The sequence below is a fragment of the Sturnus vulgaris genome, chromosome 13, assembly GCF_052056855.1.
Source record: "Sturnus vulgaris isolate bStuVul1 chromosome 13, bStuVul1.hap1, whole genome shotgun sequence".
Taxonomy (NCBI): domain Eukaryota; kingdom Metazoa; phylum Chordata; class Aves; order Passeriformes; family Sturnidae; genus Sturnus; species Sturnus vulgaris.
In genome coordinates, this window is record NC_142255.1 from 3,381,413 (window position 1) to 3,395,242 (window position 13,830).

At 40.5% G+C, this 13,830-nt stretch overlaps 1 protein-coding gene across 4 annotated transcripts in view; it reads right to left on the reverse strand.

The window, feature by feature from the left end:
- TMEM266 (transmembrane protein 266) overlaps window positions 1-13,830 on the reverse strand; it is an 81,749-nt gene that overhangs the window by 37,613 nt on the left and 30,306 nt on the right. For 3 of the 4 annotated variants that reach the window (XM_088172347.1, XM_014879142.2, XM_014879141.2), the window contains 2 exons: window positions 5,305-5,459; window positions 1,320-1,393 (listed from right to left, as the gene is read on the reverse strand). In XM_088172347.1, coding sequence (XP_088028473.1) covers window positions 1,320-1,393; window positions 5,305-5,459 — 229 coding nt within the window. Of the gene's footprint in view, window positions 1-1,319; window positions 1,394-5,304; window positions 5,460-12,160; window positions 12,252-13,830 lie in introns of all 4 variants that reach the window. The other variant, XM_088172348.1, reaches the window with a different exon arrangement.

Below are 13,830 nucleotides of genomic sequence, written 5' to 3' on the forward strand. Positions count from 1 at the left end.
CACTATCTAGCAAACCTGAGTCTTCGGGAATTAGGACGTGCAATTCACAAAGGAAAGACTGCAAATTCATTTAATTGCTTAGGGAGTACTTTTCAGTCATCTCACACCTACAGCCCAGCACCACTGTCAGAGGATGGGGCCAGTAATGGGACCTGTTTGTGTCAGTGCAGCAGAAGGCTGGGATGCAGAGCAGTGTGAGATCCCTGCCTGCCATCACACAATCCTTTCAGAAAGCACCCACTGAACAACACCACCTAAAAACCCTGCTGAGAAATACAAAATGATACGTGTATTTCACTAGGAGCACCATGGAAATTACCAATCACATATGATGAGTATGAATTCAATACAAGTGATTCAATAAATCATTTGTAGATATCTCTGCTTTGTTTTTCCATAATTGGTTTTTTGTAACCTTTGCCTTGTAACGATCTAAATTTCCTACAGAATGAAGTCATTAACAAACCTCTCTGGATTATGTTTTCTCCTATGGAACCAGAAAAAATATTTTAAAATATTAAAGTCCAAGCTGTTTTCCAACTTAACAAACATAAAACTTGTTTTTGTGACAAGTAACACATTACAACCTGAAAAATAGCATAAAAAAGCATTTTGCAATGCTTTTGGAAGCATTTGCTCCATTTCAGGAGCAGTCTAAATATCTCAATACCAATGGCTTCTTTCTGGAACAAAGCTGAAAGCTCAGAAAGGCAGATTTTCCCACTTTGGTCATTTGTTACATCATGACTAGAGCCTTTTCCAGTACGTACATTCATACACATTTTGGCAAAGAAATTCACCATTTGTTTCATTCTCTGGCTATATCTATATGCAGCAACCTAGAATATATAAACCCCCTTAATAAGTTGTGAGAGGAGATAACTCCATTCTCAGAACAGATATTTTTGTACAAAACTCCCATGTATTTTTATTCTTGAAGAACATATCTTCATCTTAAGCCTATACTTTATACCCAATGACACTGATAACAAATGGATCAAACTGTCCTGGCCAGTGCCTGTAGATTCAGAGATGATGATTTATTTCTGCAGCTTTCCAATTATAATTTGTAAGGCAGTATCTTCCCTTCCATGTTTCCTTACCAATTCTAAGCAACTGACATACAGTGCTAATCTAAATAACATTTTTTTAGTTTGCTAAGTAGAAGCAGCAATAGTAAACGTTTGCCTGTTTTTCCTTAAGATACACTGGACTACATTATTTACTTTCAAACTGCTGTAAAACTCTTGCTAATTCCAGTGACAACATAAAAAAACTTTGCAGTTCTGTATGTGGAGAAATACTTTAGTTATACATACCTCTGAAAAGAAAACAGAGAGGATGACTAGGCTGATCCAGTGAATTACTCCTGCAAACTGGGAAGCACTTGAAACTGCAATTAACATAATACAAGGAAGGGTCATTATAGTAGTAGAGTGCAACTTAGGTTTAGCATAATTAGTACTGCCACAAGCTACATATAGTAAAGCTTGATTTCTTAGATTTTGCAATGGAAGTACCAGAAAGAGGATGGGATGCAATGAACATGGAACTCCAGCCCTGCCAGCTGCTCACCCTCATTCACCTCGCTAAGAGCTCTTCACTGGAGCCTGAACAGATCCTGCTGCTGCTAAGCAATGGCAGACACAGCTCAGGTCTTTGATGCTCTGCCACTGCCTCATGTTCTCACCCCACGCGCTGCTTTAGTACGAGATGTGTGGCTAACTCCTGTGCACCTAAAAATCCAGATCTAGGACTCAGCCAGGAAACAGAATGCTCTGCTATCCCCACATTATTCCTTGTGTTGAGTCTTTGACAATTCAGCTCAGATGATTAGCATTTGTCTGGAACAGGTACTTAAAAACTAGTGCTCAAAATGGGCTTCAAAATACATTTCACGCTGACAGAAAAACACAGAAAGTTGGTAGGGTCCACTAACTGAGGTGCTAGCGATTCCTACTCCCAGTAGGTTGGGCTAAGGGAATGAAGAGCAAACATTCTCTCCTTCCTGCAGGGAATGTGTGAGTCTACCATCTCCACAGCAGCCAGAGCAGAGCAGTCTGTGCAGGCTTGCAGTGTCAGACAATGACTGTGGCAGGCAGGCAGTGGCTGAGTGCATGGAGTGCAGGGCTGTGGCAGACTTAACTACATCCCAAGAACATACAGAGCACACACTGAATGAAGAATTTTATTTTAAAATCAGAATCGATTAATATGGGAAGGAGAAGAGAAGGACGTAGGAAGAAATCAGGATACAAATAAAACTGAGCATGCCCTGTCACTGAACTCCCACTGCTGCAGCTCTTTTGGGGCTTGATGAGAGCATTTGCTGCGCTGCAGTACAGGAACTTAAAGGTGAAACAAATCGGCCGAAGAGAAGCTAATGAAGTTTCCTAAGGCACTTTGTTCACGGGGCAGCCCGAGGAACGGGAAACCGTTCGGCTGCACACACAGGGCTGCCGCTGCCCCCCAGCGACAAGGAGAGACAGAGCAGCCAGGAATTGGGGCTGGAACTCCTCCCGCCGAGCCCGGAGCGAGCGCTGCAGAGCTCTCGCTGTTGTCCCGATGCCCTGGCAGACCCACACTGCGGGGGGGGTGTTGGTTCAGCCCTGACGGGCACAGCCAGGGCACCACTGCCAGCCCAGCTCCGGCTGCTCGGCTCCAGCTGCTGCTTCCACACACGCACCTGCTGCAGCTCAACAAGGGCAGTACAACCAGCATTTCCTGAGTTCCTTTTCCCCAAAACTGCTGAAGATGAGGAATGGATAGACCACATGGTCTGTATTTCTGAGGTACTGGAACCTACCATGACTTTTTAATTTTTTTTTTTTAAATGAGGTGCAAGTGAGTTAATACGCATCTATTTCTGCTTTTGCAGAACATCATAAGGTATTGAGAAGTTATTTTGTTATTGCTGGTGAGGAGCTTTGAAGACAGACTTTTAAAACCTCATTACAGAACAGAGACCTAAAACAAAAGACCTATTGTATGTCACTTGCTTTCTGGGTTTCTTATCCTGGTATGAATATGCTTTGTGCTAAAATACCCTAAAAGGTCTCTGACCGTTTCACATGTGTACCCTACAGTTTATAAATGTGGTGTCCACCTATGAAACCAACAGCTTTGTCCATGGGAGAAGTGCACCATACAACCCAAAGACTACATTGAAAGCAGGAGAGAAAAACTATACTCTAAAAATGTCACAGGAAAAGAAAACACCAGGTTTCTTTTGTTGTGGCTTTTTTTTTCTGGGTTGGTTGATTTGGTTTTCTTTTAATAAAGGAAGGTTTCCTAAGTTATTACAGTCTACAGCACACATGAGCATTGTTATGTATAATTGTTATGTATTTTTATTATGCATAATTGTTACTATGGACAGAACTGGCAGTGACGTGCTGTAAGGTATCCCAATACACTGCTCAGTTTTATAAAGAATAAGAAACCCTTTAAGACTGTAATTACATTTTTGATAAACATAGTTACAGGCTTTTCAAAACCTCAATATAAGTGACACACATCCCTTACAAGACACAAGAGGAAAATTTAGATCATCCTCACTGAGACAGCCTCTATCTGATTTAAAATAAGGCAGAAGGTATTCAAACTTGGCCACGGCAAAAAGCCTCAGGGCAAGATTCATTAGTTAAAATGTAAATCAGTAACACAAGTGGAATGGGTCCTGAGCAAATGCATCCAGCAGAGGCCACCTGTGAACAGTGAAGTCACCTGGCTGCACCCAACACCTGCAGGTCGTGCACAAGGTGAAAGCTGCAGAGCTTTCAGCAGTGGCACATGCACCAGACACACAGGGGAGCAATGATTCCTAAAGTAAAGGTTTCCTTAGAAGATCTTCAGAAAATAATGGTGAGAAAATGGCTGCTTCTAGAGGAGAGTAACTAAAACTGTCAAAACTCAGAGAAACCAGCAGCCTTTAAAACCCTTTGTCTCTACAGGAAGTGAAAATTCTCTACATAAACAGAAAGATGTGACACCTCAATAAATATTGTTGAAAGCTTCTTCCTCATTAAGGCCTTATACCCACAATTAGCATTCCTGACTTTTTTGAAAGTTGCAGACTTGTCCAAATCCTGGGCTTCCTCATCCAACAATGGTGAGTGACCAGAGAGCAGAGAAAGTAGCAGCTGTAACAGAGCAGCCATGCCCTGGCAGTGTGTGCAGGATGGACAGATGGGTGGAAATGGGGAGCAACAGCACAGAATGACACATAGTCATTTATTTATCTTACAGAATTTAAGAAGTGGCTGCAATTATCAGTGAAGTCCTTTAAAGTCATCTTAATACAACTGCAACACCTGAATCTTTACTCCACTACAATCAACTGACAAATTGAAACAGTAAAAGGACTTCAACAGAATAAAAATTTGGTTTGATCAGTTTAAAGTTGCCACAGGAGACACCAGACACTCTCCTGTGCAATGAACTCTTGCATTTATGGGATTGTCTGAACCCCAGCTGCCATTTCAACACATCTGAGATTGCATGGAGATACTAGAAGCTGCTCCTCAACATTCAGCTTAGGGGAAAGTGTAGGTGGTGTCTGTGGTCATGTCAACTTTGTATTGTAAAAGGAAAAAAAGCAAAAAAGGAAAAAAAGGGGTGGAATGGAGGAAAAGAAGAGTAGGGAAAAAAATGTGAATTAAGAAGCAAAACAGCAGCATAAAAATTTCCATTGTGGAACCTGTGTAGAGTGAATTCAGATAAAGCAAAACTCCATTTAAGCTGTTATTTGACTCACAGTGTGTTAGGAAAGTAGAATGAAATCTGTCTCATTTCAGTGCATTACAGGCTACAAGGCTATAATTTCAATTCCTATCCACTCGAGCAGAAGTAAACTAATAGGAGGTTAACATCAAGTACCCTATTTATTTTGTATGTTCATCACTTTTGTCTATCCACATGTGATGGGTATCAGAGATTAATGATGCACAGATTTTTCTCCTGTGCATATGTAACATGTCTGTAAAGGACAGAGCTTTTCAAGTATTAATGACAACACATGCAAATCTCTACGTGTACACTCTGCTTGTATCCTTTGAAAATCTGTCCTGTACTGAATTTGTTATTTGACCTAGCTTTGGTCAGAATAATGAAGAGGACACTGACTTCACTATACCAGGGTTCCACAAGAACACATTTCTTACCTAGCCTAGTAATAATTTAAATGGTAGGGAAAAAACATCCCAAACATCCTCCCCCTTCAAAAACCTCCCAGCAAGTTAAGCCTTTATTTCATAAAAAAAAAAATTAAAAAAAAGAAAAGAAAAAAAAAATCCTCCTACTCACACTGGAGAAGCTTTATATCTATTAGGAGTTCCAGAGTCAGAAGAATCACCACCAATACTACACAGGCTACCAGGAAACTGTTGAGACTTGCACTGAGCAAAAATACCTGCCACACAGCTGCTCGTCTCCCACAGCACGGTTTTAGCCAGTTAGATCTAAGGAAATAAAATTAAGGGAAAAACAAGAAAAGAAAAGAAGAAGAAGTGAAAAAGGAAAAGAGCTAAAGAGCAGTGAACTCAAATTGGTAAGTTCTGCTGTTATGGAGACACTCAGCAATAATGCACAAAGACTTTGCAAAGTTCACATTCACTGGTTTCTTTACCAAGAGAAATGTAAGAAAAACCTTCAGCCCGGGATCTCCCAGCTCTGGAGTGTGCTGGTGTCCAAGTGCCTTCAGTGCAGAGTCATGCAGTCCTAATTACCACACACACTTTTCTGCTTTCCTCCTGCCTCACAGGTTCTCATGTGCTCTATCTCGACATACATGCTGCATTCATTTACCAGTGAGTACCAAGGCACAGCAGGACTCTGCTATTCAGAAGCTAATGACTTTTTCAAAAGAATTTCTCTGCTACTGAATTTTCTGGTCATGCACCTTTATACCTGCTCTACTATGAGACAGATCTGACAAGGGCTGCCAAATTTAGATTGCAACAATCAGTCCATGACATCATGGAAAAGAACAACAGGAATCTGGAGAACACCAAAGCAGCAGCTCAGTGACTCCACAGCTACACTTTATAGTAGCAAAGGTAGGCAGCCTGGCAAAGTGTCAAGCCTCTGGCCAAGGCTCTCTCCTTGGCTATTTGTCCAACTCTCATCAATCTGTTTATGGATCAGGCCAAAAATTACCTTGCCAAAGTTTGGGGGACAGCATGCACCAGGGGACCACTCCCAAACCTGGTTTGGATGAGGTCACCCTTTTTCAGAGGAAAAAGAAGGTTTAGGTAGGATGCAGGAAGCTGTGAGGAGGCTGAGTTCTGAGGACAAGAACTCTGGAGGGAAGCTGATGAAGCAGTAAATGTTACACTAGTGTTGTGCTAATGCAGATACACTTTTACAAGAGGGTTGCTAAAAATGTATTTTTTTTCTTTTAGAAGTATTGGTTATAGGAATAACAGTAGTATGGACTTCAGAAGCTTAAAGCCCATCCTGATACTGTTCATCTCCTAACTCCTCCCTCTCAGTATCACTTTGATGCAGTATCACATCATCTCTCATCAGTGTTCTGCAAGGCTCCTGTACTGGCTCACCTCAGAAAGTTCAGATGAGATGGCTGCCTGACACTTCAGATTTTCAAAGCACTGTAAATACACATTAGGAAATGAAAAGCTGACATGATTTATTAACCAGGGTTTAAAAAGCTGCAAGCATGGTGCAGTAACCCCACTGCCTGACTAAAATATCACTACACAGAAAGCAGTGGTGTACAAGAGGATATGGTAATACTGATCAATTCCTTATAAACAGCTCTAGACTCACAAACTCACACTATAATCAAACACTTGGAAAAACTTCACAAAATGTTCTGACATACTCACAAATGAGGGAGAAAGCAATGCCAAGCAGTGCTCAGAGACTCGACACTTCTGAGCAGCTTCTCAGAATTAAGCATATCAACACCACTTGTACTCAGATTGCCTGATTGCCTGACTGTAAAAGACCTCCTCAATTGACTCTCAAAGCTTCAGAGAAGATTTGACAAGTGTTACTATCAGCAACTTGCCCTTAGGTTAAACTTTGTTATGGCTCCAGCATGAATACAGAATGCATGAGATTTCAAATAGCTTGTGTTAAAATACAAGGCAAAAAAAAGGCATTGAGATAGGGCCTTTTTGCCAACTTGATCTTTTAATGGATTTTATTTTACATCATCTCAAAAGGGTAACTTATTTTTCATGCAACTATGATTTTGCGGGTTTTTTGATGTTTCTAAAAACAATGACAGGGGATGGCTCTGTTTAAACAGGACAGACTTTAGTTCTAGTCTCTGCTTACATTTCTCTTCCCTTTCCAAAAGGACCCATTATGCCAGTATTTTAATATTGCAGGGCAGCTTTTCCTATGCACAAAATCATCAGTAGAGGGCCCAAGTACCTGCCTCTAAAAGCTCTGCATAGTCAAGATTTTCAAATATACCAAATGTACCAGTAAGAATAAACCAGCTGTAATACTTGGCATACCATACATATAACCATGATAATTATTACTCAAGCTGTTAATTATGTATCGAGTCCTAAATAACGTGGCATTATTCTGTCTGTTCAGTATTATTACTCAATATTAATAACACCAATTCTAAAAAGCTTCTGAATGAAACTACCACTTTACAACTGAAAAAGCAATCAGCTTAAGAGGTCAAGTGCAGCTCAGGTGCACATTTCCACCTCTACCACACTCATAAAATATATCCATTGATTTAAAGACACAAAAGGATTTGAAATTTAAGCACTGGAGAAGCACCTTCAGCTCTGTACCCTACCTTGCTGCACCAAGGTGAGTTTGTTACCATCTGTGGATGGAGAGAGATCAGCACCTGCACACCCCTTGTCTGCATGTTAGAAACCATCCTGACTCCTAACACACACAGATCTCACCCCTGGAATTTGTTTGAGCAGGGCAGTGTCCCTCTCTCTCTCTCCCTTCTGATGTGCAAGGGCTCTGCTATTGAAATGAGAAATCTGGTTTTGGAGAAAAACAAATCCCTACCAGGATTACTGTGCATTTGAACTTACCTTCCAAATTCTGGCCATTTCACCTGTGACACTGCAAAGCTACATTTAAAATTTTAAGCTCAGATTAGAAATTCAGCTACACAGAATTTTCAAAAAACCCAACAAACCAAAATATAACTTACACAGCTCATAAATTTATGAAGAGATTTCATACTAACCACAGACAAGTAAATAACTTCCCTGGAGACAAAAAAACCCAAAACAAACAAAAAAACCAAATCACCAAAAACCCACAAACTAGTAAAAAAGTCCCATATTCTGTTTCTATTGGTGTCCTGACTGTGTTTCCTTGAATTCACTGACAAGTGTGACTTTGGAAAACTTTCCTGCATGACTTCAAACAGATTTCTCAGGTATTTCAGCTACTTTGTCTCTAAAACAGAAGTATCATTCACCTTTCTTGAAATACCTGAATGAAGTAAATAAATGTACTAGCACGGGAAATTTTCAATTGTTGGTGACACTGAGCTGTAAAGTTTTGTTCTAAGACATTAAAATGTATTTAGTGGAATTTTACCAGGGGTAATTTTTTTTAAAGATACTTTCACACATGGCTTTGTACAAAACCAATCTGTCATCATCCTGTTCATCTTACTAATAAACAGCTTGGAAAAAAAAGAACATAAGGCAAAACTGGGAAAGGTTGAACATATTTATCTGGTAAGGAACCACTACAAACAGTTTTTTCAAGCTGTTAACAGCTGTCACTGTTTCTATTTTCTCGTCTTGTAAACAAATACCCCAAAATCTGCATTATACCTTACCCTGTCTTTTTTTTTTCCTTTCTTTTGGCTAAACAGCGAGTGTTTGCACCTCACAAGATGGTTCTGATGAGAAAACAGAAGGATGGATGGGATCCAAATTGCTATCTGAAGGAGCAGAAAGGCCATGGTCAGGAAGTGACAGGCTAAATAACAATATAAAATCTGGCTGAGCCAACACAGACAGCAGAGCCTCTCAGCAGGCTGCAGGGAGCAGCTGCAGGCCTGGAGCAGCCAACTCCAAGGAACACACAGAGCTCTGCACCTCTTTTCTGGACTTCTACAGGTTTGATTTAACTACAGAACTTGATCTATTGACAATGCTCTTATCTTTTTTTCCCCCTAAAACTTGTCCTATTTCAAAGCCCATGGCACTTCTTGGCAGACTTCTGCAAAACTCTGCTGCTCCAATGGCAAAAGAGATTCCCCCGTTTTTCTCCCCAGACTCACCCACGGCCAGTTCATACACACTCGTTCTTGTGCCAGTATTATTCTTCAGCTTGATTAGGTCTTTTCCCTTGTTAGCATTTTGTCCATGATGCATTATAAACAGTACTGGCAGCCACGTGTGTAATTCAATTAAAGCCCATGCTTTTTGTAGAACAGACCCTCAATTTCTGTAACTATCCTAGCAGCCTCCTCTGCACATGAATACAGACAAGTGAAGCAGTAGATAAAATTTTAGAATAAGCTTAATTAATTACATGAATGCTTCCCAGCTCTACTTGAATGACTTGAAACCTTCTAAGATCATTTGTGCTTTCTTTAGAGGTGTATATCACACCATTTGCTCACAGACGTCCTGTGATTACCTGGCCTTTCACTCTGCTCACTAGAAAACCGCTCGTTAGGCTTCTCCTTTTCATGCTAAAATCTTTAGTGCATCAGTCTCAAAAACTGCCTTTAGGAAACATGAGAGCAGCCATACTGGAACATACTGAACAAAGGCTTGGCATCCTGTCTCCAACAGTGGCCATGAGCAGATGTCTCAGGATGATTAAGAACACAGCAGACACAAATCCTTCCCCTTAACATTCTCACAGCATCCAGCTCTTTTCCATTTGGTCACTTCCTGAGACACATGTGTTTTCTCAGGTTGTACTTAGTAACCTTCAATGAATTTCTCGTCTACAGACTTGTTCGACCTCTCCTTGTGGGGATGAGCTACTCTAAGCCACACATCCTTCAGAAAGTAGCTTCAGGCATCTACTGCCCTTTGTGCCAAGAGCAAACTCTTTTAGTTTCTCTGGAACTGGGCCTTAATCTATTAATGTACCTTAGAGACTGTATTGGGAGGGGGCTGTGTGGGTGTCAAATCTATTTTAACCTGTCTATGTCACAGACTTTGTAATATCAATCAAATCTCAGTCAATCTTCTCTTTTCCAGACTGCAGTCCCAGTTTACATAGCAATCTCCAATGGAAGACATATCACATCTTTGATCACTGTTTTTCTTTGATTCTTTTCCAGTTCTTTTATATCTACCATATCCTTTCTGGCAGACATCAGAACTGCACTCATGTTCAAGACGTGGGCAAAGCTTGGATATACAGAGAGGCACAACAACAGCCTTTTTTATTCTCTGCTCTTTTTCCTAAGCAATCCTAAAATCTGATTTGCTTTTACACTGCTGCTCAGCATTTAGCTGATGTTTTTTTACAGACCTGTCTTCCTGACAAATATTCCTCTTTTCCACATTTCCCCTATGTCCTATGGCTTATCCATATTTCAATTTTTGCCTCAAGCCATATCTTCCCCAATTTAGACAATTTCAGTGTCAAGCCAGACAAATTAGACTCATGTCATTCCCAGTCTCTAATAAGGAGCTTTGGAAACAGTGATCTGTGGGCTACAAATGCTACATTTCTATGCTCAAAAACTACCTGGGAAAAGCAAGTTCTGTTGGAAAAATACAGAAATATCTCCAAACCGAAAAACTCTTAAAATCACTGAGCTAGAAAATGAATTCTTTGTCTTACTTACAGTACTGCTCTCTCTACCAATTGATAAAAGACATGGGGGGGACACACTCCAAGCACTGAGGTACTGGGATAAGCAGAGTAATGAGCTACTCTGGAAAACAACATTTACCAAGTGCACAGAAACAGAAATTTCTAAATCACTGAACACATTTGTAATATAGCCCAAAATTTCCTATTTTCTCTCCTGAAGAGCTGGGCACCTCAGAGGTTCTGTTGAGCTGAATGCTCCTTTTCTGCTGCACTGCAGCTCTGTTTTGGACCACAGCACTGAGAGCAGCAGTGATGAAGTACTGCACAAAGAACAGATCAGCACTACAGCCTCATTCACTGCATCCTCATGTTAGGATTTTGCACCATCTTTCTGGATTCAGACTATGACTGGCAGCTAAAACTAAATTACAACTCACTTTCGTAAATAGGAGCTTGCTCACTACAGGAAATAGCTGTACCCTCCAAAATCTTTGCACTTCATCTTGGGCTTGGACCTCATTATTCACCATTATTCCAGATCCAAGATCTGCAGAGGTACACAGAACTTTTCAGAATTATATTATTATCATTATATTATTACATATTATCACCAGATAAAGACAAGAAAAGCAGAAAACTAGAGAAATGTGAGAACTTGATCTAGTCAAGTTCTTTTAGATAAAGCACTTTTAAGATTTGTAGAAAGCACAAGTAAAATACCTCAAAAAATTGAAGTAATATCTGAAAGATGAATTTGAAAAGCAAAATAATGGCACCTACTTGGTACAGTTACAGAAGACTGAATGAACAGACATCTTTTTTTCCCAGGATGAGTGAATATATTCACCAGCAAAGTCTTGCAACCAGTTCAAAATGACAGCTCACAACTCTTCACTGTGTTAATTTCTGCATCTCTGTAAATCTCTGCTCAGTTTTCAATTCCCTTCCTTTCTCTATCCTTATGGTTTTCTTTTATCTAATATTTCCACTGTTTAATGCACTTTCTAGCTGTGACCAAACAAATCTAAGGCTATGAACAGATGATCATAAATAATTAAATTACAACAGAATGACTATTTACAGCTCATGGCAAATGAGTCCCATTAACTGTGTGAACTCACAAACTTTACAGCTTTTGATGCAAAACACAGTACTTGAAAACACCTTCATGTTTCAAATGTTTAACATTAAAACACAAGAGCTGCAATTTAAAACAAATGCAACAAATAATTGAGAAGTTGGTGTACATCTCTCCCCCCTTGTTTCTCAACCCCAATAAACATAGATCTTTATCAAGAGAGGCTCATTGTCTATCTGCATATTCACACAATAAAACATGCTTTGTAGTGCAACTATCTGTCCATTTTTTATAATATATTGTGAGTGATACCTGTTAACTGGAACTTACAGAAAATCTAGGAAGGAGAACTTTTCCTTATCCATGTATTACTTTCTGCATGTTGTCAGTTTTTCTGCTATTCTCCATCACTTCTATTGGACTTGAAGCAAAAAAAAAGCAGAAAAGAGAAACTATTTTTTGAAAAACAGAATACTTGATAGGAAAAAAAAGACACTAAGAGTGGCATTTAAAGCAATGTTAGCATTTAAAAACCATCTCACCTTTCTGGGTGATTATCCTCCTTAAAGAAATGCTGGCATACTCTTTCCATGCAGCCACAGCCTCTCCAGTAAATTCAGGACAACACGTTTTGTGTTTTGTTTGGGGGTTTCAGGTAGAGCAGAAAGATTTTTCTTGCCTGATTACCCTTTCACTACTTACAGGTGTACATCAGGGGCAGGTTTAATGTGTCTCTAAACTGCAGTCGTTTTTTGGCTGCTTAGCACAGGGATCAGCATTGTCATCTAAATGTCTGACAAAACCAGCTCAAACTGTCCACAAAATTCCTTCAACAACATCAACAGACAGGAACCCACTGCCCTGAGAATTTGCTATGAAAAGGCAAAGACCTATCAAACTGCACAAAGACTTTTATTCCACTATTAAAGCCACAGGAATGTCAGCTTACATATATAGTCTGTGTAACAAGTTAAAGACAGACTATAACTTTATTTCTTTTTCCTTTTCCTTCTCATTTCTTTCTTTTCTTGTGCGAGGGGTAGCTAGTGTGATGCCATCTGAGAGGTTCCAGGCACACAATGAGGTTATGACCCACCTATGCCTGATTGCCTATTACTATCAGCTTTATTAAAAGAAACATCCCCTCAGATGAAACAAAAAGCTCCCCTAGGTAGCAACCAGGTCAAATTTGTGCTAGGACCCTGGACACTTTGTAGCCTTATAGAAGAAAAGGTAGAGGAAAACCTTGAATGAACCTTGGGGTGCACACAACTAAACCACTAAATCAGAAGGCTCCTTTCCTGCCCTCTTGTTCATATCTAGTCTGATGTCTCTCTTGCTTCCCCATGCAAGGAAATGGAGACTTATTGGTGAATGCTCAGAGCAACCAGGAACTTCTGACTGTGGACAATTATGTCATCTACCAGGACTGTGGAGAGATGCAGCTTGTACCAAACACCAGCCTTGTCCAAGCACAGGCACATGCCAGAGCCTTGCAGTTAGAACAACTCCTGCTTGCAGATCTAGAACACCACAGCCACACAGAATACATGCAGGTCCATGCAGGCTGGCACCTCCCCTGACACTCTCTGGGAATGCAGAAGGTAACACATGGAGTCTGCAACAAAAGGCAGACTCCCAGGGAAAGGACTCTTATACTCTCTGCCATTAGCAGTGTCTGCTGCTATCTCCACCCTCACTCTGCACTGGGGTACCAGACAGAGCCTCAGGCACAAAGATGGATGCTGGCAGAAACTACAGGGATTTTTGCCATTTTCTGCCACCTCCTCTGCTGCCCTCCCCACATCCTCCTCTTTGCACAAAAGGGAGATGTGGCTGCCAGTTCCTGTATCACACTGATCTGACCCACACTACCCCCTCCTCACTCAGATTGAAGCCAGTCCCAATTTACAAGGCCATGGGAAAGAAGTGACACCATGTTCAGAAAACCAGACATATCCCAACCAAGCCAGGAGGTGGCACAGGGATAGTGTTGTACT